Consider the following 23,899-nt stretch of genomic DNA (forward strand, 5'->3'; position numbering starts at 1 on the left):
TGTTTTTTTTTGTTAAAACTGATTGGAAAGCGCTCTAAGGGGGTGCTGTGCGTACATGTCGGCGAGCGCCGGCACAGACGGTGTCCATACTTGTATAGTTTAGTTAACTTGTTACAAATAACTACAAACTTGACATTGGCTAATCATTGTAAAAGCCAGACGAGAGAGAAAAAAAAAGAAAGTGTCAAAGTTGTCAATATAGTGTCAATAGATTTGAGTTCGTTTTTCGTTTTTCGCACTTCGCAGTTTTCGGTGGTTTATCTACTTTTAATTTTGCCGAAAGTGTGAAATGTGGCTTTATCCATTTATTGTAGAGTTAAATTTTGTATTCTCTGATAAAATAACACGCATTCTAAATAGTTCTAAATCAAAAGTCATGGAATTGAAATCATAACCTGTAGAAAAAAGTACCCTCTTTCAGACGAATAAATAAATTATAAAACGATGCAAAAGTTACAAGAAAGTGTATTTTCTATTGTTAAAACTACCAGTTTATCGCCTGCTGTGTTTAGTTTTCTGCAACCAACTGAAGATTTTTCAGGTACATATTTGTCGGCAATTTACTACACATTTGGTGCAAACGAACATTTTAACTTTGGTTAATTTTTTTAGACAAGACCTTGCCATTGGGTGGAATCCTCCGTGACACGAAGTATGGATGGCTCGCACTGGGTCCGAAGTTCTGCGTCGTAGATTTAAGAAGCGGCTTAAAAGTAGCTGCAAGAACCTTTGGAAATGGCGCGAGGTAAGTTTTACGTACTGTATGAATATATGTGATAAAATACTGTTTCTCATTCTCAGTGACCCAGATGGTGCACACTGCACACTTTAGAATAATTTTGCTTCTAGAATCTTTCACTTTAGAATGAGAATGATTCCAGAGTCTGTATTAGACTGTTTTTGCATTAAAAGCAGTTAAAAAACATTCCAGTAATTACATTAGTTTCACATTTTTTATTTACAGCAACTGCTTAAATGTCATATTCAGTGATGGCAACAAACTGCTAATATTATGTGTGTTCCACGTTAACAGATCACAGCTACTCTATTGCATACAACAGATGTTGATATCACGGAGCTGGCTATCTGTGATGATGTGCGTAGCGGGCCACTTATGTGTTTAACATTTCTTTTTACAGTAACTGCTTAAATGTCACGAGTGTGGTTGAACTACCCACTCCTCTAACGGATAACTCTCAACAGCTGATTATCAGCTTAGAACTTGATGGCAACGAAGGACTAATATGTGTGTTCCACATTAATGGATCACAGCTACTCCGTTGTATAAAGACAGACGTTGTTATCACGGAGCTGGCAATCTGTGACGATGTGCCTAGTGGGCCACTTATGTGTTTTGATGGACTGGTCATGGCAGGGACTTGTCGTGGAGAGGTCCTTGTGTTTGATCTCAACAGAACTAGCTTGATACAAGGTAAGTTTGCATTATTAAATTACTAGTAGATGCCCGCGATTTTGTCATAGAAATTTACTTTTTAAAAATAAGAAATATTTGTTTTCCCAGGATAAATAGTAGCCTGTCACTCTCCAGGTCTTGAATTATATCTATCAGAAAAATCACAGTGATCATCCTGTTATAAGCAAAAAGGAGTTGCAGCCTGCAAAAATTTCCTTTGGAATGACCTATCTAGTGATGTGTACATAGACATCAATGTTAATTTTTTTTGTGTTTTTAATACTAGATGATACACACTACTGTGTGGATTTATTTCTTTTAAAATTCGCAAGCGAACTCTTTAGCATTCTGGAATAGGATGTCGCCTATGTCCGAGATGCAAAATATTATAATAATATATTATTTGTACCAAAAAAATGATGCCTGCAACTTTGTTCACCTGGATTTAGGTTTTTGAAAATTTCGTGGGAACTCTTTGATTTTATGGGACAAATATAAGCTATGTCCATCCCTAAAATTCAAGTTATCTCTGCAGCAAATTTTGTCAATTTCGGTTAAACAGATCGGCTGTGAAAAGGTAGCAGACAGACACTTTTGCATTTATAATATTAGTATGGGTTTTGCTTTTCAGCTTTGAAAGACATATCGCAAGGTTGTGAAGACCTAGTCAGAAATGAAGAGAACTCAACTAATATTACATACCTACCCCTCAAAGCATTACACAAAATTGAGCGCCAAAGGGAGTCAGCTGTCAAAAATGATGAACACATAGGCTTACTTTTGAATGAAGACTCATATACAGAAACAGAATATTATTTGCGCGATCCTGATGGCACAGCCCTAATGCATGCCTTGCAAAGTAAAGTAAGAGTAACAGTACTCCAATATATTCCTCAGTTGGGTAGTCTGGCTGTGGGATTCAACTTTGGGGCATTCCAAATCTGGAATATGTTGAATTTGGAATTGGAATTTACATCACAATTCAGTACCAAATATGTGCCGGTTACACATTTTGGATTCCAGGTAAAAATTCCATAAATTATATTTAAGTTTAAAATCAATTGTTGTGACCAATTTGCTGCTAAAAGTTGTCACAAAATTGTCAACTTGTGGCAGAAAATTGATGACTGCACCCAACTGTCTGCGTCTGGGACTAGGGAAGTTTTAGCTATAAAGCCTTCTAAAGGAAACAGGCTTAACCCCATTATTCTAAGTTATTAAAAACTAGCTGATGCCCGCGACTCCTTTTGCATGGATTTAGGTTTTTGAGAATCCTGTGAGAACTCTTATTTTTCTTTTTTCCTTTTCCAATACAAATGTTTTTGATAAATGATACCTCAATAGATGACTGGGATGTCACTGGGTATATGAAAAAAAAATAAAAATCGAAGTGTCAAAGATGAAGACTGTGCACTGCAAACCACATTTGGGGGTTTTGAAAACTTTATAAATTCCTTGTTGTTGATTGTTTTAGGAGCCCTGTGATGACCCCCGAGCTTTTTGTTATCTGTGGGTCGTATTCTCTGACACAGATAGATTTGGGAATAAATTTCCCTTGGCTGTGATGTATTCCTTGACTTATCAGGGGAAGAGAATGTTGACGGAGACCAAATCATTATACCAGGTGAGGATGTTGTATATTTTTTTACTGATAATCAACATCTGTCGGTTTTTCGAATTTTGTGCCCTGCCCATTGCCGCTTTAACTTTGCAACCTGTTTTGCTCATACTTTTTTTAAATATTATCTATGTTAATATTGATTTCCCGTCCAAGTAAGCATACAGCTTGTGCTAGAAGTAGGTAAGAACAATGCCAACTTTTCGGAATATATTTGGTTAACGTTAAACTATTGAGGCTCTTAAATACTGTTTCTCTTTTAAGGATTTCCTGATGGCTACAGTCCGTTTCCAAGTGGAGCTGTGTGCAATAGAAGATGAATCACAATTTATCGGCGCTCGCTGCCTCTCATGTCACTCTTACTCCATCAGTTCTACTTTAGGGGAAGAAGGAGAAGATAGTAAGCGTTTTTAATAATCATTCAAACTCAGTCTTATGTGCATTGACATAAGATTGAAATTCGTTTAGTGAAAAACGAGAAGAGATTCAAATGGAGTGCTACTTTAAGTCACTGCTTTATGCCAAAATGAATAAAGCTGAATAATTAGTATAGTAATTATCAAAAAAGACTCTCCGCAGGTGTACATTATGATTTCTTACACTAATACAACGAATGACTCGAAAGTGATAGTGGATTTGACTCAGAGCTCACTCACACAATGTGTGTGACTGCAATCACACTAATATTATAAAGGAGAAAGTTTGTATGTGTGTGTGTGTGTGTGTGTGTGTGTGTGTATGTTTGTTACTCCTTCACGCAAAAACTACTGGACGGATTGGGCTGAAATTTAGAATGGAGATAGATTACACCCTGGATTAGCACATAGGCTACTTTTTATCCCGGAAAATCAAAGAGTTCCCACGGGAATTTTAAAAAACCTACATCCACGCGAACGAAGTCGCGGGTATCAGCTAGTTACATGGTATACTATTTTTGTAACTAGAATCTTTGAAAAGAGCAACTGGTAGGAAAGACATTCTGAACGAGTGGTAAAGTGAGACACTTTCCGTATCACTGACCTATGTTAAGTTGTTAAGCGCTCAATATGTTAAGTTTAATGATGTGTGTAATTTTCCAGCAATGTTGAACCTCTGTCAACTGGTGTGGGAGTGTTGGGGAGCGACGTCAGCTTGTATACAGTATGGCATGCTGTTATTTGATTTAGACCAATGGTACAAGGATCAAATGCCCGGTAAGATATTATTTTGCCTGTTGTTAGTATGACAGGAGGTGGGTGCTTCGTCTGACATGGTGGTCAGAGACGTTTTTAGCCAATTTTAAATTTTATAAAAAAATTAACCAACTTCCAAAAAAGGAGGTTCTCAATTCGTCGGAATCTTTTTTTTTTAATGTATGTTCCCCGATTACTCAAAGACCCCTGGACCGATTTGGAATTTTTTTTTTGTTTGAAAGTGCAGGTGGTCCCATATAAATTTGGTGAAGATCTTTTCCATGATAATGTAAATTTTATTATTACAGCAACATGTGAGCTGGAAAGTAATGCGTTCATGAGCGTGGCCAGATGTCCTGAGATCAGTCGTGGCGCGTGTCTCACACTGGACCTGCGGCTGGACCCCGCGTCCGTGTCGCCTTACTCCCACGCGACCAGACTAGAGGAGCATTTCTACCCTAACTCACTTCAGTATAGTAAGTTGCATTTTTTCTTTTCCTTACTTTTATATTATTTATTATTGATATTTGTTATTTTTACAGTTAACTAGCTGATGGATGGATGATAATCCCGTGGGAACTCTTTGATTTTCCGGGATAAAAAGTAGCCTATGTGCTAATCCAGGATATTATCTATCTCCATTCCAAATTTCAGCCAAATCCGTCCAGCAGTTTTTGCGTGAAGGAGTAACAAACATACACACACACACACACACACACATACAAACTTTCGCCTTTATAATATTAGTGTGATAGTTATTTGTTATTTTTGCAGTTAATAGCATCTCGCACAAAAGCGGGTATTTGCAACTCAATAGCAAAAGTAAGCTGCCTAAAACAGCATAAGGCCAGGTCATATCACTGGGTTTAAATACAATTTTACTACAATTTGTTTTTGGAGTGTTTAACCGAGCGACGTTAGGAAAATGTACCACAGCGCCGGACTAACGCCGTGGGGTACTTCTTATGAAAGTGATGTCTATTTTCGACTCCAACATAGCTGACACATATTGTTTTCAAAATAAATCGGTCAAACAGATGGGGATTAAGAATCCAGTGGGAACTCTTTGATTTTCCAGGATAAAAAGTATATCCTATATCCTTCCCCGGGATGTAAGCTCTGTACGGATTTTCGTCAAAATTGGTAAAATTTTGGGCTGTGAAAAACTAGCAGACAGGCAGACACACTTTCGCATTCATAATATTAGTATGGATAAACTGGATACACACAAACATTTTTTTTTGTGTACAGACTGTGTGTGCCTCAACACATCGGAGGCGTCGTCCATCCACACGGTGGGCGTGCAGCGTCAGATTTTGCGGTCTATGTGCGCAGCGGGCCCCAGCTGTTTGTTAAATCCTGCGCGCTTGCACGCTATGTGTCGCGCCGCCGGCCTCGCGCCTCTCTACTGCAACGTGCACGCGACCTACGCGCCCACACCGGTTAGTTGAGCATATTTATTAGGCCTGCCAAAACCCGGTCCCAGTGACCAATATTTTCGCGCTCGCTGCGTTCATACAGGTTGTAACTAGAACGCTAGCAAAAATTTAGCGCTATTATTATACTACCTAGGATTCACTAGAACTTACGTTCACTGTGAACTTGTGTGACGTCACACGCTAGTAAACAAGATTCACAGACGAACAACTCTGAACTTGTTTACTAGCGTGTGACGTCACGAGTCATGTGAGCAGCGTCTTTACAGAAATGTAGTTTTTGGCGAGGTCTTCAAAATTTAAACTTTATCCATTGATTTTAATTTTTAATACTATCATCCGAAAAATGTTAATTTATGTTAGTGTGCTTATTATGTAATAAAGAATAATTTAAAACTATTTCCAATTATTTCCAATGATTAGTCTAATAGCTCATTCTTTTTGCTAACAAACTAAATAAACTTAATTTTTCCACAGGAGGAACAACGTCACTTTCTACTATCTGTGGCGTTAGAAGCTCGCCTGTCCCGATTTCTAAAACGTTGCGCCCACGACTGGGCTACCGGAACACACAGTGGGGTTGGATGTACACTCACATTTTTGGTAAATAATAGCGCCGATTCTCTTCTTTCTCTAAACGAAATAAGGAGTACATGCATCTTTTTTTGTTTTAATATTGCTAAAAAAGGACAGCACATGAATTTTACATTTAAGGAATCTAAATTTAAGTGTACGCTACAAATTTAAACAATAGGCTCGCGACTGGCAGCTAAAGTCACAAGGTTTGACACCTCTAAATGAAATTTAAACTGTGTCTGTCCTTTTCATATTACATTAGTAAGAAGAGGATGGGAATACTCTATATATTTGCCAACAGAATCAATTACCAATGAATATTTTATTTATTCAGAAATCTGTATTGCACACACACACACACACATTACGGGAGACCTAGATATAGTAAAAACTATACAGTGTCCAAGGGTGGCCTTATTGCTAAGACAATCTCTTACAGACCTTTGGTGACTTGGATTTAATTGACCAAAGCGAGGAATGGTACATGAACTAACGGCCGTATTCACAATCATGTGGTCTCACAAGCATAGTGTAGGTTCCACCAATCACATCATTGTAAATTGAAGTGACACAGTCATCTGATTGGTGGAACGACACTGTGCGATCGAGTGCATTGTGAGACCTCATAGTAATGTTTGTGAATTCGGGTATCAGAAGTAAAATTAATAAACTTAAAAGTACATAAATATTTTATTTACCTCTTCCGCGTGGACACAAACATACTAGTGGATTTATTTTCAGGTGGATTGGTGTTGGAAACGAGCAATCGAGCTGAAGGAAAACGCAAAGGAACTGACGGCGCCGCTGTTCACGTCCTCCACTTTACCAGACAGGTGATCATCTTTACATTTATTCTCGTTGACCTAGGCAGATAATAATTTGACAGGTCTTATAGCACAAGTAAAGGTAAAAAATCAGAAAACCGTGAATGTGTTATTTTTGAGTAGTAAAAAGTTTAAAGCGTTTTTTTTTTTAAATAATATTAGCCATGCTAATCATGACTGATACACCTTTTCCCCACTAAATAAGTGTAAAGCTTGTGCCGGGAGTGGGTACGACAATAGTGCAACGGGTGGGGTTTGAACTGCCGACCTTTCGGAATTCAGTCCGCTCCTCAACCGTTGAGCTATCGAGGTAGTTTTATAGTATGGAATCCTTGTACGAGCCCGACTCGCACTTGACCGGTTTTTTTTGTTTATATTACTTTGTTTAATGTAATTTGGTCTAAAATGTATTGGTTCAACAGGAATGTAGTCCGTTGCTTGGAACACTGCGTGCAACAGCTGACGGCCCTCACGGGGCTTTTGGACGCTGTGCTCACCAAGTGCTGTAACCTGGTTGTGCCTGACGGTAAGTAGGAATTAGGATACGATTTATCAATGTGGCAGTGGGCAGGCCATGCCTGTCGCACAGGCGATGGCCGTTGGAGCCGGAAAGTCCTTGAGTGGAGACCGCGTTTAAGCAAGCGTAGTGTGGGACGCCCTCCAGCACGATGGACCGACGATATAAAGCGGCTGGCGAGAATTGGCTGGATGAGGAAGGCTGAGGACCGGGTGTGGTGGCGCTCTTTAGGGAAGGCTTATGTAGACATAGGCCTTCCCTAAAGAGCGCCACCACACCGACGAGAGTGCGGAGAGTGCAGGCTGATGATGATGATGATGATATCCAATCTAATCCACCAGCCTGCATATGCCCACTGCTGCACATAGGTCTTTTTGAGAGCACATAACCAAACATGGTCCTTCACCTCCCTCATCCCAAATAGAGAGACCCAGCGAGGGCCAGAACTTCGTTATTTTATAAGACCTGAAAGTTTCTCTGCGTATTGTCCTCAACATATAGAAGAATGTTCAGCGACTATGAAGTTTGGATCATGGTGGGAGATAACAGGTATTAAATGTGTAAAGAAAGCAGCTAAAGATAGGGAGACATGGAAAACAACTGCTGCAACCATAAGCTTCACGAATAAACAAAAGGACTCCATCATCATCATCATAGTGTCGCTACCTAACTTGTATTTATTATTTATATTCGTACTAGAGGATGCCCGCGACTTCGTCCGCGTGGATTTAGGTTTTTAAAGATCCCGTGGGAACTCTTTGATTTTTCGGGATAAAAAATAGCCTATATCTGTTCCCGGGATATAAGCTAACCCTGTACCAAATTTCGTTAGAGTCGGTTAAACTGTTGGGTCGTGAAAAGCAGACAGACAGACAGACACACTGTCGCATTTATAATATTAGTATGGATTAGTACGGATTTTATCATAATAACCATAAGAAAAATATATTATGCACATAACACAGTAAAAAATAATAAAATAAAAGCAAAATTATAAGTGCGCCTGCGGGTGTAGCGACATCCTTTCTCTGAGCCTATAGTGTGGACGTACTATATAATTTTGAATGTGCGGTTTCAGCGCTAAGCGAAATGGAAGAAAAGTATAAAGGCATAGGCACAGTGTCGCTCTACTTCCAAGTTGTGCAGTGGTTTGTGCGCGTGGGCTTGCTGCCCGAGCGGTTGCACTCCTACGAAGCCTTGCCCTACCCCGCGCCTCAACTCTACGCTACTTACAAGAAACGGTGAGGAAAAATATTGCGCTCACTTCGCTGGGATACATTTTTCTTAGCGAGAATTGGAATAAATGGAGCGTGGCGCAGCATCTTTCTTGATAGCTTTTGTCCACTATTTCGTCCGCGGTACATAATTATATAAAATAGTCTATGTCACTTCTGGATAAAGTAGCTTTTTAATGGTTAAAGAATTATTGAAATAGGTTCAGTAGTTTCAGAATTTATCAATTACAAACATATCTTTTCTTATTTAACATTGAGTATAAATAACTTAAACTCAGCTTTATTCACGTTGACTTACGGTTGAAGTTGGTTTAATGAAAATTAAATCATGCTTCTATTTGGTTCCACTCCACTATGTATGTGTGTGTTGCGCCTGAATAGTTTAGGAGTTTCTAAGGCTGAGATCTATAGAGCGCATTTTGACTTTGCTTAGACTTTCAGTTAAAACGAGACAGATTTATGCCAGCCGTATAACGCTGTCTCGTTTTAACAGTGTCTTAAGTCTGAGCTATGTCTAAGTGCCCTAGATTTCAACCTAAAAGAGTTTGTGAAGCACAAAAATTCATTACGCCTGTTTGTTCTAGCCGTTTAAAACTTCATAGACTGCAAGATAAATCGGAAGAGGAATCAGAAAACAAGTCCTGTCCTCTTCTTTACATTGATCAACTCATCGAACACGAGTTTGGCGGTGAAAGAGTACATACGTAAGTTCATCTATCTACTTATTAGTGTAAAGGTCACAGCTGACTTACACGACACAGCTCCAGCACGGTAAAAGCATAAACATTCAAATATGTTCATTGAAATAAATGAAGTGTAATTTCTTGTACGATGGTACGGATCACTTCGTGTGCGAGTCCGATTTAACTGGTTTTTTAGGGTTCCGTACCTCAAAAGAAAAAACTGAACCCGTACAGGATCACTTTGTTGTCTGTTTGTCTATCGTGTCTGTCAAGAAAACTTATAGGCTACTTCCCTAGACCTAGAAGACCTAGAATGACCTAGAACTATGAAATTTGGCAGGCAGGTAGGTCTTATAGCACAAGTAAAGGAAAAAATCCGAAAACCTTGAATTTGTGGTTAAATCACATAAAAAACAAATTAAAATGTGTTTCAATTTTCAAAGTAAGATAACTATACCAAGTGGAGTATCATATGAAAGGGCTTTATCTGTACATTCTAAAACAGATTTTTATTTATTTTTATGCATAATAGTTTTTGATGTCGGAAAAAAAATAACGAGTACCTAAGAAACCCTCAGTGCGCGAGTCTGACTCGCACTTGGCCGGTTTTTATTTTTTAATTCACAATATCGTCTATTTTGTCTAACGGGGGCTGGGGGCTACGGGGCTCTGTGTTGCAGCATAAAAATCCCTTATAAAGTTCCGCCCAGGCATAACATCAATCCCTCCTGCCCGCTGGACCGATGACCTGAAGAAGGTGGCGGGGAGCGGGTGGATGAGGAAGGCGGAGGACCGTGTTTGGTGGCGCGCTCTTGGAAAGGCCTATGTCCAGCAGTGGACGCATACAGGCTGATGGAATGGAATGGAATAACATCAATTGTCCCTTGTTACAGAATGTGGATAAAAGGTGGAAGTGAATGCGGCGGTCTGTACCCGCCACCATCGCTATACGCCCTACTCCGACTGTACTTGCTGCCCGACATCGCTCTGGAGCACAAACATTCACTCCTGCTCTACCTCTTGCTGGACTATTCCATGCTTTACGATGAAATGCGGTGCGTACGATAAATAGTTATTTAGTTTATGGCGCGCAAATTAGGCACTTGCAGTCAAAGTCAAAGTCAAAATCATTTATTCAAAGTAGGTACAATTGTACTCCTTTTGATGGTCGAAATTGTTAAACTAGTACGATATAGTGGTGATAGTTAATTACGTCACTTAAAACTAAAGCTACGAGGGTTCCAAACGCGCCCAAGTCTGAGAAGAGCCCACAACAAACTCAGCCGGGTATTTTTTTTTTCAGTCAAGGGGATACTAATAATTCTGATTATTGCACGACTTTTGTAGGTAGTGAATTGCGCGCAGACGTTTTTTTATCACACTTGTGCGGTAATTGTCTACCTTAAACTTTTTACAGTGGTTTTTTATTCAGTGGTGTAATAAGAGCCAATTTAGCGACAAGTCTTAAAAAAAACGAGCAAAGGAACAGGCGGGTCACCTGATGTTATAGAATAGAATAGAATAAATTTTTATTGAAATAAACTTTTAAAAGTGCTTTTGAATCGTCAAATAATTTACCACTGATTCGGAATGCCGTTCCTACCGAGAAGAACCAGCAAGAAACTCGGCGGTTGCTCTTTTCAATTGTTCAATTTACAATAATATTCTATACTATACAAGCAATTGCAGACCCGCGCATTGCTGGAGCGAGTCAAATCCATGCATTTTTATCAAGTTAAGTGATTACCTCCGCCCATGAACATTTGCAGCACCAGAGGAACCGCCGATGCGTTGCCGGCCTTTCAGGAATTTGTTGGTTGGAAATCTATTCAAAATAATTTACTTCATCAATTTAAATGGTGCAGTTTTCAACCAGAGGCCCTTACGTGTACCACCGATTGGTACCTAATACTACCATGACTGGGATGATAATATCAAAACAATATTAAAATATTACAACTGGTAAGCGGTTTTATTAGGGCATGTGTGGGTCTATTATGCCAGTTATGATCATCACATTGCGATAATTGCAATTGTTGTAAATAGTGATTGACTGATTTTATGGCATTCTTACGCAACAGTGCTATTCTAGCAAATAATTAACTATTGCCATATTTAGGTGCCAATTGAAATTTGTCGCTTTTATTTATAGGTATGAGGCGGTGATTCGTCGGTTAATGCAGTTCCCGACCATGTTTGGTCTGAGTAATACAGCTATCAAAGCAACGCAGGCGTTCTGGCATCTTGACCACAGGGACTTTGACGTGAGAACCAATTCTTGTAATTTTAATTTCAGTAACCCACTGCACATTAAATCTATACACAAAGTTAAATTATTTCATTATGTCCTTGTTGCTATTTTTCTTAAAATAAGGATCTGCAATAGATCTTCAACATAGGGAATACAATTTTCCATACAAGTATTTGCTTGGTGAGGTGAAGTTGAAATAACCATATATATTGTCGATTTCAAGTTTAAACCACTGACTTACTTATACCAATAAGACCTTAATCACGCTCAAACCTTGTCTGGAATAAACAAAATAGCCTCACTACAAGGGTATGTGTTTTATTTTGTCACTAATGCATACAATTGAAATTGTATCTTATTCTGACGAAATAACGTCTAAATTTGAGTGAATTTGTTATCACAACGTCGCACATCGTTCGGACGTTTCTAGGTGTTAGGTTTTTTAGCGATTGGTAGTCCTGCTTGTGTAGTTTAAATCCTGTTCACCATCTGTGGCGCCTGCTATGTATAATTTTTGGACTGTAACTATTTTCCAGTTCGCCCTGGACCAACTACAATGTCTAACTGGCAACACACTATCAGACTGGCAACACCACGTTGTATTATCCTCCCTACTCGCACAAAAAAAGACCCAAGCGGCATTGCAATATTTACATGTTAAAAAACCTCCGCCCATACAAAATATGAAGGATGGGGAAGATAATGTGAACGAGCATTATAAACTGGAGGATTGGCAATCTTGCTGCAATTTGTATTTGGCTAGAGGGTTGGTGTTTGAGGCCTTGGACGTCATAAGGATGTGCGTACGGAACGCTGACTCGGCTGAGGATAAGGCGCATTTGCTGAATTTCTTTTACAAAGGTAAGTTTTCAAATCCATACTAATATTGTAAATGCGAAAGTGTGTCTGTCTGTCTGTCTGTCTGCTACGCTTTCGCGGCTCAACCGCTGAACCGATTTTAATGAAATTTTGTACAGACTTAGGATATATTCCGGGGAAGGATATAGGCTACTTTTTTATCCCGGTAAAACAAACAGTTCCCGCGGGATTCCTAAAGACTCATCCGCTTGACTGATTTGTATGAAATTTGGTACCGAGGTAGCTTGCGTCCATGTAATTGACATAGGCAACTTTTTATCCCGGAAAATTAAGCAGTTCCCACGGCATCTTTAAAAACCTAAATCCACGAGGCGAAAGTCGCAGGTATCTTCTAGTAATTTGTAATTTTTACCCCTATTTGTTCAAAAACGATGAAGAAGTTTGGCAATCTATTTGGCAAGGCGATTTGACGTTAAACCTCCGCTCCTTATGGTGCACTAGATGGGTGAACCCGCGAAATTCAAATTCAATTTGGTTTTTCGCAATTTGTAAACTAATAGGACAAAGTAGGTTTATGGCATTCTAATAGCGGCAATGGCAGTATCATCTCCACAGGTTTTTATAAAAATCTTTACTTGAAAATGTCCACTGTCCAGTTTAAGAAATTAGTCAGTAACAGTAAGTAAACTGTACACTTTCAAGTAAAGACTTTTATATAAACCTGTGGAGATGATAATGCCATTGGCGCTATTAGAACGCCATAAGCCTACTTTGTCGTATTAGCTTACAAATTACAAAAAACCAAATTAAAGAATTTCACGGGCAGACCCGTCTAGTGCAACTTATGATCGTCTTTTTAACCCCCGACCCAAAAAGAGGGGTGTTATAAGTTTGATGTGTGTATCTGTGTATCTGTCTGTGGCATTGTAGCTCCCTAACTAATGAACCGATTTTAATTTAGTTTTTTTTGTTTGAAAGGTGGCTTGATCGAGAGTGTTCTTAGCTATAATCCAAGAAAATCGGTTCAGCCGTTTGAAAGTTATCAGCTCTTTTCTAGTTACTGTAACCTTCACTTGTCGGGTGTGTTATAAATTTTTAATTTACACTTGTTCATTTTAGGTTGCCGCAACACTGGACAACTATCAAAGGTCCTCCAAGTGACCCTATTGCCGTTTGAGGAGGAGGTCTTCATAAAGTACCTGCAGGACTGCAACGAGTCGCAGACATCTGAACTACTTGTCATGTACTATTTGCAACAGGCTAGGTAATATACCTTAGAATAGTATTGGCGTTACTCAGAAAAGCAGGTATTATTTAAATATTTTTATCGAATTATTGGAATGTCCTCTCCAAAACCAACACAAAAAAACACAAGTTTAATGTGCAAGGTTATCCGAGAGTTTTAATCTAAACAAACTAATGCCAAAATAAATAATTTAATTAGAGCGTGATTGCTATCACAACATCTAATTATCCAGTTCACAACCCAAATACCGAAAATATGCGATATCGCTCCGAATCTCAGAAGGAGACTGAACTAAAACCTTCAAAACACCCGTATTTATGCAAGTTCAATCTTGTTGGCCTCCTAGTAACAGATTGTATGACATCGAATGAGCCAAATATCGATTTTACCAAACTACCTTCATCAGCTAAATTAATAATTTTATATTATTTTTGACAACTCAAATCAACTTTTTAAAAATAACCTTACAATAGTTATTTATAATTTTTTGTATTTGTTTTAGCATTTTAAAGCTGATTTTTTTATTAATTATTAGTTTTTTTTGTGGAGTTTTTAATTTTAAGGATAATAGATTTTTCTGGAAAAAGAACGGTTAAAATCAGATTTTTAAATATGAAAAAAAAAATAACCTACTTTTCATTCTTGTAAAGAAATTCATTGTATGATTTCTCATTTGTCCACTAAAATTTAAATCCTTTAGGTTTTGAATATGACCTATTGTGTCTTTTTTACAACTTAATTTCTTTTTTTTAGATACCTTGAAGCAGAACAGTATAACAGCAAAATAAAATCAAAAGGTCGTCCCAAAGATATGGCAACATCCGCGGAATCAATTCTGGACGTGTTAGACAGAGAGAGCGCTAGAGACACGCTGGTAGAAGTTCTCTGCTCCACTCTACCTACCATTGCTACTTCAGTGGCCAGAGTGGCTTTAACGAACTTTGACACGCACAGTTAGTATTTCTCCTTAGTCAGTGATTTCGTTGACATAATCCTACTAATATTATAAACGCGAAAGTTAGTATGTATGTATGGATGTTTGATGACACATAGGCTACTTTTATCCCGGAAAATCAATACTCTTGACTTGAAGGTACCCATATTAAAAGTGGGGGGGGGGGGGGGGGGGAACAGATGCCAGAAGGGCGTTCCATATCTTTCCGCAGATAGGATATAATAATGATTTTTCTCATTTTCTTACAGTCACAAAACCAAAGCCTATGTCAGTCTACGTGCAAGCTACGTCTCCCAAAAATACATTCACCTACAAATCATCTTTTATACAAGTAAGTTGTGAGCTAATTACTTGTTAACTTAAACTTAACCGACTATTAGTATAAAATCGCTCCAGAATCCTCGAAATTATCGATGTGCATACATAAAAATAAAAAAATGGGCCAAATTGAGAACCACCTCTTGTTTGGAAGTCAGTTAAAATTATTGCCATCTCTTTCTCAATGCTTCTCGCAGACAAGGACAGAATTACTTTTAGTATTTAATTTTTAGGACACCATAGAGAATGCCAGTGAAACGTGGGTCAACAAGCCAAAGTGGAGGAAGGGAATGAAACGCGCGCTCAACGTTCAAGAAACTCCATTTATTTGCACTCCGAAGACTAATAGAATAAGGAGGTAGGTTAAATAACAATCTGTAGCCTGTGATTTGACGATTTTTTGGATCTTTTATCATGGATATTTCAATTTGGTGGCGATATATCCACCTCCACAACGCCATGTAACATCTGTTGGATTGAATGCCTACGTTTTTAGGGTTCCGTAGCCAAATGGCAAAAACGGAACCCTTATGGATTCGTCATGTCTGTCTGTCTGTCCGTCCGTATGTCATAGCCACTTTTTTCAGAAACTATAAGAACTATACTGTTAAAACTTGGTAAGTAGATGTATTCTGTGAACCGCGTTAAGATTTTCACACAAAAATAAAAAAATAAAATCAATAAATTTTGGGGGTTCCCCATACTTAGAACTGAAACTCAAAAAATTTTTTCATCAAACCCATACATGTGGAGTATCTATGGATAAGCCTTCAAAAATGATATTGAGATTTCTAATATCATTTTTTTCTAAACTGAATAGTTTGCGCGAGAGACACTTCCAAAGTGGTAAAATGTGTGAAATAATCAAAACCAGTTATAGGACTTGAAACATGAAAAATTCGAACATTTCAGCCTACTGGCTTCAGAGCAAAGAGGATCGGAAGCGACACCACCAAAGCGAGCAAAATTAGACCTTACTGGCACACCCCGAACACCTAAAATGCCCTGCAATCTAAAAGTCAGTGAGGCTCTCAGCCAACAAATGGCCAGTTTACTGGACATGCCAGAAGTTCAGACACCACAGAAATATTATGACAGGAGTGGGGCTGATACACCACAGAGTATATTAAAGGTAATTTTACTAGATTTTGTAGGGTAGCACTAGAGTTTTTTTTTTGACTGGACTTCGTCTGTGTTGGTGTTAGCTGGCGGGCGTGCTCTGTCTTTTTAGAGTGTTTTTTTTTTTTTGTTAAAACTGACTTTAAAGCGCTCTAAGGGGGTGCCGTGCGTATGTCGGCGAGCGCCGGCACAGACGGGGCCCATACTTGTATAGTTTAACTAACTTGTTACAAATAACTACAAACTTGACATTGGCTTATCTTTGTAAAGCCAGACGAGGGAGAAAAAAAAGGGTAACACTAAAATTTAATTTATTCTATTTTCCGTCCTTTTTAGCAGTATGAATTAGAAAGAGATGCAAATATGTACTCTAAATTTAGTTTGGGGCATAACATCAGAATCAGTGCCATTGAGGCAGAAAATATTGTATATCGACCTTCAGAAAGAGATAGGGCTTAGTAGAGCTTAGTCTCTGTAACTCATACCTATGTAACGTTTTGTCAGTCTCAACGACAGAGACAACGCTCTACGAAACTCTCTTTCTAAAGGTTGATGTACAATATTTCCTGCCTGGTACTGTACCTATTTTTAAAGAGTATATAAAACCCAGCCGGTTTTCTAGAATCGTCGATTGGACGACCGCGACAGAGACGTGTCTTCGCCCGCGGACTCCAGGTATCTGTGCGACACGGACGAAGAGGAATTAGAGACCGCCAGCAACCACACGCACTACAGTGATTCTACTAATAAGTAAGTACATAATCGATATAACATCCTTAATCCAAATCCTTTTAAAAGGGATTATCTGTAGATTAGTTCAGGTGAGAAGACCACCTTTTCATTTTATTTTTATTTCAGTTTAAACAACACTTATAGACTACACTTATAGACTAATCCAAAACATGTACATGCTAAGGGCTGATTTTTCAATCGTAACAAAACTTTTATCTGAGGAATAAATTTGAGGTTTTGACATTTTTCTATAAGAAATCTGTCAAAATGGCAAATTTATTGCTTAGATAATGAATATTTGACGGTTGAAACTTCGGCCCTTAGTTATAGAACTCTAAACTTCTAAAAAATTTATTTAAGCAACATTAACTGTAATTTATTTGGATACAAAAAAAGTGCTTTTATAAAAGCTGCTTAATTCTTTTTACGTACTTTTTGTAATAAACCTTTTCTGTCGCACTTATGACCTTTTTGTATAAACACGCCACACACGTAACGCATGTGCATAACCGTGCCATGCGAATATGATCACTAAGATGCTAAACGAGTTATACGGCCTTTGATTGTACAGTTTAAAAGACTCAAGTACCAATATCGTGATCTACTAAAAGCATAAAGCAATTTGTTTTGTAGACACCTCCGCTTCACCATCCCAACGGCGTCGGAAGCGGAGTCGACGCCCTCCCCTATTGCGATACCAGTGAAACGAGAACCGAGAGAGACGGAAGATGAAACTGACAGAGGCGGACATAGTGACAGCTATAAGAGTACCATGGTGAGGATATACTATTATATATTACTTGCTGATGCCCGCGATTTCGTTCGCGTGGATGTAGGTTTTTTAAAATTCCCGTGGGAACTCTTTGATTTTCCGGAATAAAAAGTAGCCTATGTGCTAATCCAGGGTATAATCTATCTCCATTCTAAATTTCAGCCCAATCCGTCCAGTAGTTTTTGCGTGAAGGAGTAACACACACACACACACACACGCACGCACGCACGCACGCACGCACGCACGCTCGCTCGCACGCACGCACGCTCGCTCGCACGCACGCACGCACACATACACACAAACTTTCTCCTTTATAATATTAGTGTGATATAGCCTCACTATATTATATACAATTCTCTTATTAATCTCATAAGCTTAGAAATCCACAAAGCACAAGACAAAGTTGTAAACTAAAACCCGACTGATCGTCTTAACAAACGCTGAAATATTAGAGTGCTTTTCTGTCGCTTGGTATATTTTAATGTTGTTGTACATTTATATTCATGAGCTCAGCGGCCAAAAGACTATGGTCTGACCATGGTCTTTTCGCTGAAAAAAAAAAAAATTAATATTGACTGATATATTTTAGAGCGAAGCACATCCTATGGAGTCGCCGCCGAAGAAATTCGCCGCTGAAGAAGTTAGGCCTAAAAAATGGTACAAGGACACTGTTCGGGCCAGGTAAGTGTATACAAACTTTATTATTACCGTTCCGTACCTCAAAAGAAAAAACGGAACCCTTATAGGACCACTTTGTTGTCTGTCTGTCTGTCCGTCCGTCGTGTCTGTCAAGAAAACCTTATACGGTACTTCCCACAGCACAAGTAAAGGAAAAAAACCAAAAACCGTGAATTTGTGATTACATCACAAAAAATTAAAATGAGTTCACGAAAAATTAATTTACTAAATCACATATAAATGATGCAGTCATTAACTTGCAGTCTTGCACATAAAAGTGTTATATCTTGTACGATGGTACGGAACCTCTCATGTACGAGTCCGACTCACACTTGACCTTTTTTTGTTATTTCGACAGGATATCCCTATCACTCTCGGCTAACAGTAGTCTATCGGATGACCCCAACACCTCAATAGAAAGTATCGCCGACATTGCAGTCACACTATTCAACCCACGCTATTCGGCAGACAAAAAACGACTTTCGCTCTCGGACTATAACGACCAAAATAAAACAGAAATGGAGAGTGATATTAAACAGGAGAAAGAGGAGATGGAGATGGAAATAGAAGAAGAGAAGAGCATGGAAGGTTCTAGGGTGTTTGTGCCTCGGACGCCGCAATGTCGTAGAAGTATTAGATCAGGTGTGGGACAGAATATACCCTTGAAGAACAGGTATTTATGTCTCAATTACTATTTTCTGTTCGTTATCTCGTTTGATGAAAATCTGTTCAACCGTTTAAGGGATTATAAACTCTTTTTCAGCATGTCAGGTATTTTAGACTTATTACTTCCATTGTCCAATTTTATTATTATATTTAAACATCTTTGTTGCTTAATACACTATGGCAAAGAATAAAATACAGGTTAGACTTAAAACAAAGGGCGATCTTATCACTATAGTGATCTCTTCCAGGCAACCCATACTTAAGAACTTTAGTGCATTAAGTATACCCACTGACACTGTAATATTATGATAAAATATGTCTATTGTCTATGCTATACTTGGAGGGAGCTGTGCTTTGAGATTCTCTACATGATCAAATCAGAAATGAGGAAATCTGTAGGAGGACCAGAATAACAGACATAGTTCAATGGGTTGCGAAGCTGAAGTGACAATGAACTTTAAAAAAAAAACGCATTTTTTTTTGTGGTATCTCATCGGTCATCAATATTCGTCAGTATTATCACCTGTTATTTTCGTTTTTGCTAGCGTTCCGGTTACATCCTGTATTTACTTACGTAAAAACGTAATTTGAAATTTTCAGAAGTTGTTCCGGAACGCCGGAGCGTATGGACTCGCCGGTTGCACTAACTCCGTTGCGGCCTCTCAGAGCGACCAGGTAAGCTTACAACTCAAAAGTACCCGGCAGGAAATATTGCACGTCGAACTTTAGAAAGAGGCATCTGTTTTGTAAAGCGTTGTCTCTGTCGTTGAGACCGACGAAACGTCACATAGATATGAGTGACAGATACGAACGCTATACGAACCAAAAATCTCTTTCTAAAGTTGGGTGCGCAATATTTCCATGTCTGCGTGGATTTGGGTTTTTAAAAATCCCGTGATAACTCCTTAATTATTGAGCATAAAAAGTTGCCTGGGTCAATTTCCAGGACACAACCTACCTCTGTGCCAAATTTGACCAGTTGAATGGATAGGCCTTTAAGCATCCCGTGGTAACTCTTTGATTTTCCGGGATAAAAAGTAGCCTATTTCCATGCCCGGGGTGTAAGCTGACTCTGTACCTTTCATCAAAATTGGTTAAACTGTTGGGTCATGAAAAGCTGGCAGACTGACATACAGACACACACTTTTACATATTTTATAATATTACTAAGTATGGATGGATGTTTTGTGTATTATTTATACTTATATATCGTGTATTTGTATTTATAGTGTGAATTTGTCTATAGGACCAGGTCCAGGTCACGTACGCCCGAGTTAAGTCCACACTCGTCCCCACTGCCGCCCATTCTGGAACAACCCAAGCAAGAGCTCGAAACTGAACCACACCCCAAGGCCACTACACTAAGCGCTCCCAGGCAAATCAGGTAATTAACATTCATAGTCGTACGCTTACAACCAACAGTACAGTCCTATCTATGCAACGTTCGTTGACCTCTAAGCGTCAGTCAGATGTTTTATTTGCGAACTTTTAAAAACACAGATTTTCGTTACTTTTTGGTAAGTATCTCATTAGTAATCATAAGTTCTATCACCTGTCTTCGTTTTTGCTAGCGTTCAAATAACACCCTGTATATTTATCTTACTACACAGAAGCAGATCGCGTACGCCGGAAAGACAAGATAAACTGTACAAAGAATCTCCACGGCTGGAAGCGATAAAGGAATCTCCCACAAAACCGGTCGAATCACCACCCGCTTCGCCTTCTAGACGCAATTTGAGGTTAGTAATACTGAAATATCATGGTTTAACAGCCGGTTCCCATTTGTCGTCTGGCGGGCCCGGATCTTAATCGGATGTTCCAGCGGCAGAACATTTTATATGAAGCTATTCACACTTGTCTGAAATCGATTTTGTGTCAAAATGTTCTGACACTGGAACATCCGATTAAAATCCGGACCCGACAGCCGACAAGTGGGAACGAGCTGTTAGAGTTCCGTATGTCAAAAGGAAAAAAGGAACCCTTATAAGATCACTTCGTTGTTTTATCATCAACCCATCGAGGTCCACTACTAAGCATGGGTCTCCTCTGAGAATGGTCAGAGTTGATTGGTCTGCTTGACAGGTCTCATGTAGGGACTGCCACAGCCACAGTCTTACACCACCTGAATCTAGTGGGTTCCTACGACTTACTGGATGTCATCTGTTTACCGAGTGGGGGGGGGTCTTCAAACGCTGTGCTTTCTGGTGCGAGGTTACAATTCTAGGACCTTAGGACCCCTATGTCTATTGCTTTTTCGATTTATGTGCCCTGCCCAGTGCCACTTGAGCTTCACAACCCGTTGAGCTATGTTAGTTACTCTGGTTCTTCTACGGATCTCCTCATTTCTAAATGGATCACGTGTTGAGCTTTGATGTTTGGCGGATATTTTTTTTTTTTTAATTTTTAATTTTTATTACCACTTCGGTAAAAGATGGCGGCTTCAATACAGCTATTCTGTTTGGCGGTGATTTTTGCCCAATAATGTTTGGTTTACTTTTATTATAGGAGCCGGTCGCGTACTCCCGAAGTTACCATGGTGCCTGAACAACCGGCTCCAAGTCCCCGAAGTTTAAGGTTAGATATACATTTTATTTTACTACGTGATTCCCGCTACTTCGTCCACATCGATTAAATATTCATTGCGTGTTAGTACTTTCCAGTACCTACACCTAGTTTCTCCTTTCACCAAAGGTTGCCTGGTGGAGATTGCTCTAAGCAATAAGGCCGCCTTTGCATACAATTGTTTTTAGTTTTTTTTCAGTTTCTCCCTTTTGTGTTGATTATTTTATGTTTTGTGTGCAGTAAATTTTTATTTATCTATCCATGTAGGTTTTTAAAAATCCCGTGGGAATGCCCGTCTCTGAGATGCAAGCTATCTCTATCAAAATTTCATCAAAAAAGCGTAACAGACGGACAGATTCACAGGCATACATATTTTTAAATTTTAGGGGCCGTCCCCCTACTCCGGCGGAGAACTGCGAGAACTATAATTCGCGACAGGTCGACATGGCAATCGGGGCGGGGACGTATGCTACCCGCGCTATCCTGCACCGGGTTAGCGTGGGGGCTGTGCGGATGTGCAGGACGTGCCCGCCCCGATTGCCATGTAGTCCTGTCGTAAACTATAGTTCTCCCAGTTTAAGTTAAACTGAAAATCCAGTCGATGTAGAACATCGCTTACTAGATACATAAATAAAAATATTATATTATCACTATGTATAAAAATTCAATGTTTGTGTTCGTTTGTTCTATTTAGAAGCCGTTCCCGGACTCCTGAAGTAGCCGTCGTAGCGGAACAAGTTCCTTCAAGCCCGCGTAGTTTAAGGTTAGTAAAGAAATAAGTGCAAAAGTTGTGATAGTGATTTTGTCCTATAAAATCCACCTAACATGGCGGAATAAAATCCTTTCTTAGTTTAGACGCGTCTTACTTTATTTGGACCAACTTTTGTTATTTTAGAAGCCGCTCTCGAACCCCGGAAACAGAAATAATATCTGAATCTGACGCTGTAAAGAGTCCACGCAGTGTGAGGTAAATCTTCATAAAACATATATTACAAATTAACTCAGCAAACTTAAAACTTATTAATGAAAATATAATCCTATAAGATTTTAAGCAGTATTAATCGTCAATTCTCAATGTAAAATTATCTCATGAAATTGTTTTTACAGAAGCTGTAGGGCGAAAACACCAGAAAAACTAATGTCTCCAAAGACAGAACACGTTTCTAGGCGCAGAAAATCGCTCACTAGAATCGTGCTTGAAGCTAATACTTTTGCCAAAACGAAACAAATAGAAAATATGGATACTGAAGTCGTAGAAGAGAAGACAAACGTAGAAGAGAAGAGCGAAGCCGCAATGGAATGCACGCCAATGAAATCTTCGAAAGAAATACCAAGTTTAACAGACATTAATTTCTCGCCTATAACCAACAAATCAGTATTGCAAAGTTCCTCAGAAAGTCTATCTGTTACTATTGAAAAGGGGATTAAAACTACTGACGATAATCCAGCATCAGCAGCAGCAGTAAAAGCTTTGCCAACGTTTACAATAAATGAGACTTACATAGAAAAGTCTGTATTATTTAGCTATGAGAGCAGTGTAGCTGATAATTCTAATATTCAAGAAGAAAAGACTGAAACAGTCACTAAGAGTCACATAAAACTACCAGCCTTTACCACTATAGATGAAGATTTCGGCAAATCAGTACTGCGAAGTGTAGAAAGTAGTATTGCGGAGTCTAGCAATGAAGACATAAATGTAAAAGAAAAGGCTGAGGATGGCCCTCAAATTGGTGAAAAGTTTGAAGGAATTTCGAGTATCGCTTTCAAATTGCATGAAGCAGAATTAGGAAAATCAGTCCTAGCTAGTTGTGAAAGCAGCGTTGCCAAAAATGAGGATTCAACGAATAGAGTCAACAGAAACTTAGGCGAAACCTTTAAAGATGGCTCTAGTATAATGACGAGTGATAGTGAAGTTGAAATGAAAGATAATTGGAAATCTCAAATGGAGACTAAGGCGAGAGTGATTCAAAGAGAAAAAGAGAGCATAGTTGATATTGAGAGGGAGATAAATGAGATAGAAGGAGAGATGTCGGATGACTGTAGAATTGAGACTGACTCTGGGGATGGAGAAATTGACGAAGAAGATCATGATGAGGAAGAAGAGCATGATGATGAAGAAGAGCATGATGAGGATGAAGACTCCAGTGAAAGTGATGAAGAAGAAAGTGTGGAAGACGATAGCGAGGAAGAAGAGGTATGTAGTGTTTAGTCAATTCAAACTCGAAACTCAAAACATTTAAAATACACAGTATACTTTATTAATATCAATTATTCAAGTTTTCGAGTAAATGGAAGTGATAACTAGT

General features: G+C 38.9%; 1 protein-coding gene and 1 long non-coding RNA gene across 2 annotated transcripts in view; one reads left to right on the top strand and one right to left on the bottom strand.

Annotated features, from left to right (window-relative positions):
• Positions 1 to 78: 78 nt before the first annotated feature.
• Positions 79 to 16,766, bottom strand: LOC123868106. The gene is made up of 3 exons (XR_006796586.1): positions 16,663 to 16,766; positions 2,104 to 2,116; positions 79 to 89 (listed from the first exon to the last, which is right to left on the bottom strand). It is a non-coding gene; the product is annotated as an uncharacterized LOC123868106 (long non-coding RNA).
• The window catches only part of LOC123868080, a 31,278-nt gene continuing 7,675 nt past the window's right edge, over positions 297 to 23,899 (top strand). The window contains exons 1-33 of the mRNA XM_045910431.1: positions 297 to 541; positions 613 to 745; positions 1,140 to 1,432; positions 2,046 to 2,437; positions 2,889 to 3,038; positions 3,297 to 3,432; positions 4,112 to 4,225; positions 4,513 to 4,680; positions 5,456 to 5,646; positions 6,118 to 6,243; positions 6,958 to 7,049; positions 7,463 to 7,566; positions 8,636 to 8,798; positions 9,377 to 9,496; positions 10,369 to 10,530; positions 11,628 to 11,739; positions 12,263 to 12,587; positions 13,665 to 13,809; positions 14,545 to 14,744; positions 14,995 to 15,077; positions 15,298 to 15,422; positions 15,977 to 16,196; positions 16,806 to 16,933; positions 17,549 to 17,690; positions 18,277 to 18,368; positions 18,724 to 19,038; positions 19,632 to 19,706; positions 20,278 to 20,415; positions 20,642 to 20,770; positions 21,537 to 21,605; positions 22,288 to 22,356; positions 22,489 to 22,560; positions 22,701 to 23,787. Of these exons, the coding sequence (XP_045766387.1) occupies positions 445 to 541; positions 613 to 745; positions 1,140 to 1,432; positions 2,046 to 2,437; positions 2,889 to 3,038; positions 3,297 to 3,432; positions 4,112 to 4,225; positions 4,513 to 4,680; positions 5,456 to 5,646; positions 6,118 to 6,243; positions 6,958 to 7,049; positions 7,463 to 7,566; positions 8,636 to 8,798; positions 9,377 to 9,496; positions 10,369 to 10,530; positions 11,628 to 11,739; positions 12,263 to 12,587; positions 13,665 to 13,809; positions 14,545 to 14,744; positions 14,995 to 15,077; positions 15,298 to 15,422; positions 15,977 to 16,196; positions 16,806 to 16,933; positions 17,549 to 17,690; positions 18,277 to 18,368; positions 18,724 to 19,038; positions 19,632 to 19,706; positions 20,278 to 20,415; positions 20,642 to 20,770; positions 21,537 to 21,605; positions 22,288 to 22,356; positions 22,489 to 22,560; positions 22,701 to 23,787 (5,967 nt within the window). The 5' untranslated portion in view covers positions 297 to 444. The remainder of the gene's footprint in view (positions 542 to 612; positions 746 to 1,139; positions 1,433 to 2,045; positions 2,438 to 2,888; positions 3,039 to 3,296; positions 3,433 to 4,111; positions 4,226 to 4,512; positions 4,681 to 5,455; positions 5,647 to 6,117; positions 6,244 to 6,957; positions 7,050 to 7,462; positions 7,567 to 8,635; positions 8,799 to 9,376; positions 9,497 to 10,368; positions 10,531 to 11,627; positions 11,740 to 12,262; positions 12,588 to 13,664; positions 13,810 to 14,544; positions 14,745 to 14,994; positions 15,078 to 15,297; positions 15,423 to 15,976; positions 16,197 to 16,805; positions 16,934 to 17,548; positions 17,691 to 18,276; positions 18,369 to 18,723; positions 19,039 to 19,631; positions 19,707 to 20,277; positions 20,416 to 20,641; positions 20,771 to 21,536; positions 21,606 to 22,287; positions 22,357 to 22,488; positions 22,561 to 22,700; positions 23,788 to 23,899) is intronic.

Source organism: Maniola jurtina, chromosome 9 (assembly GCF_905333055.1).
Source record: "Maniola jurtina chromosome 9, ilManJurt1.1, whole genome shotgun sequence".
Lineage (NCBI taxonomy): Eukaryota > Metazoa > Arthropoda > Insecta > Lepidoptera > Nymphalidae > Maniola > Maniola jurtina.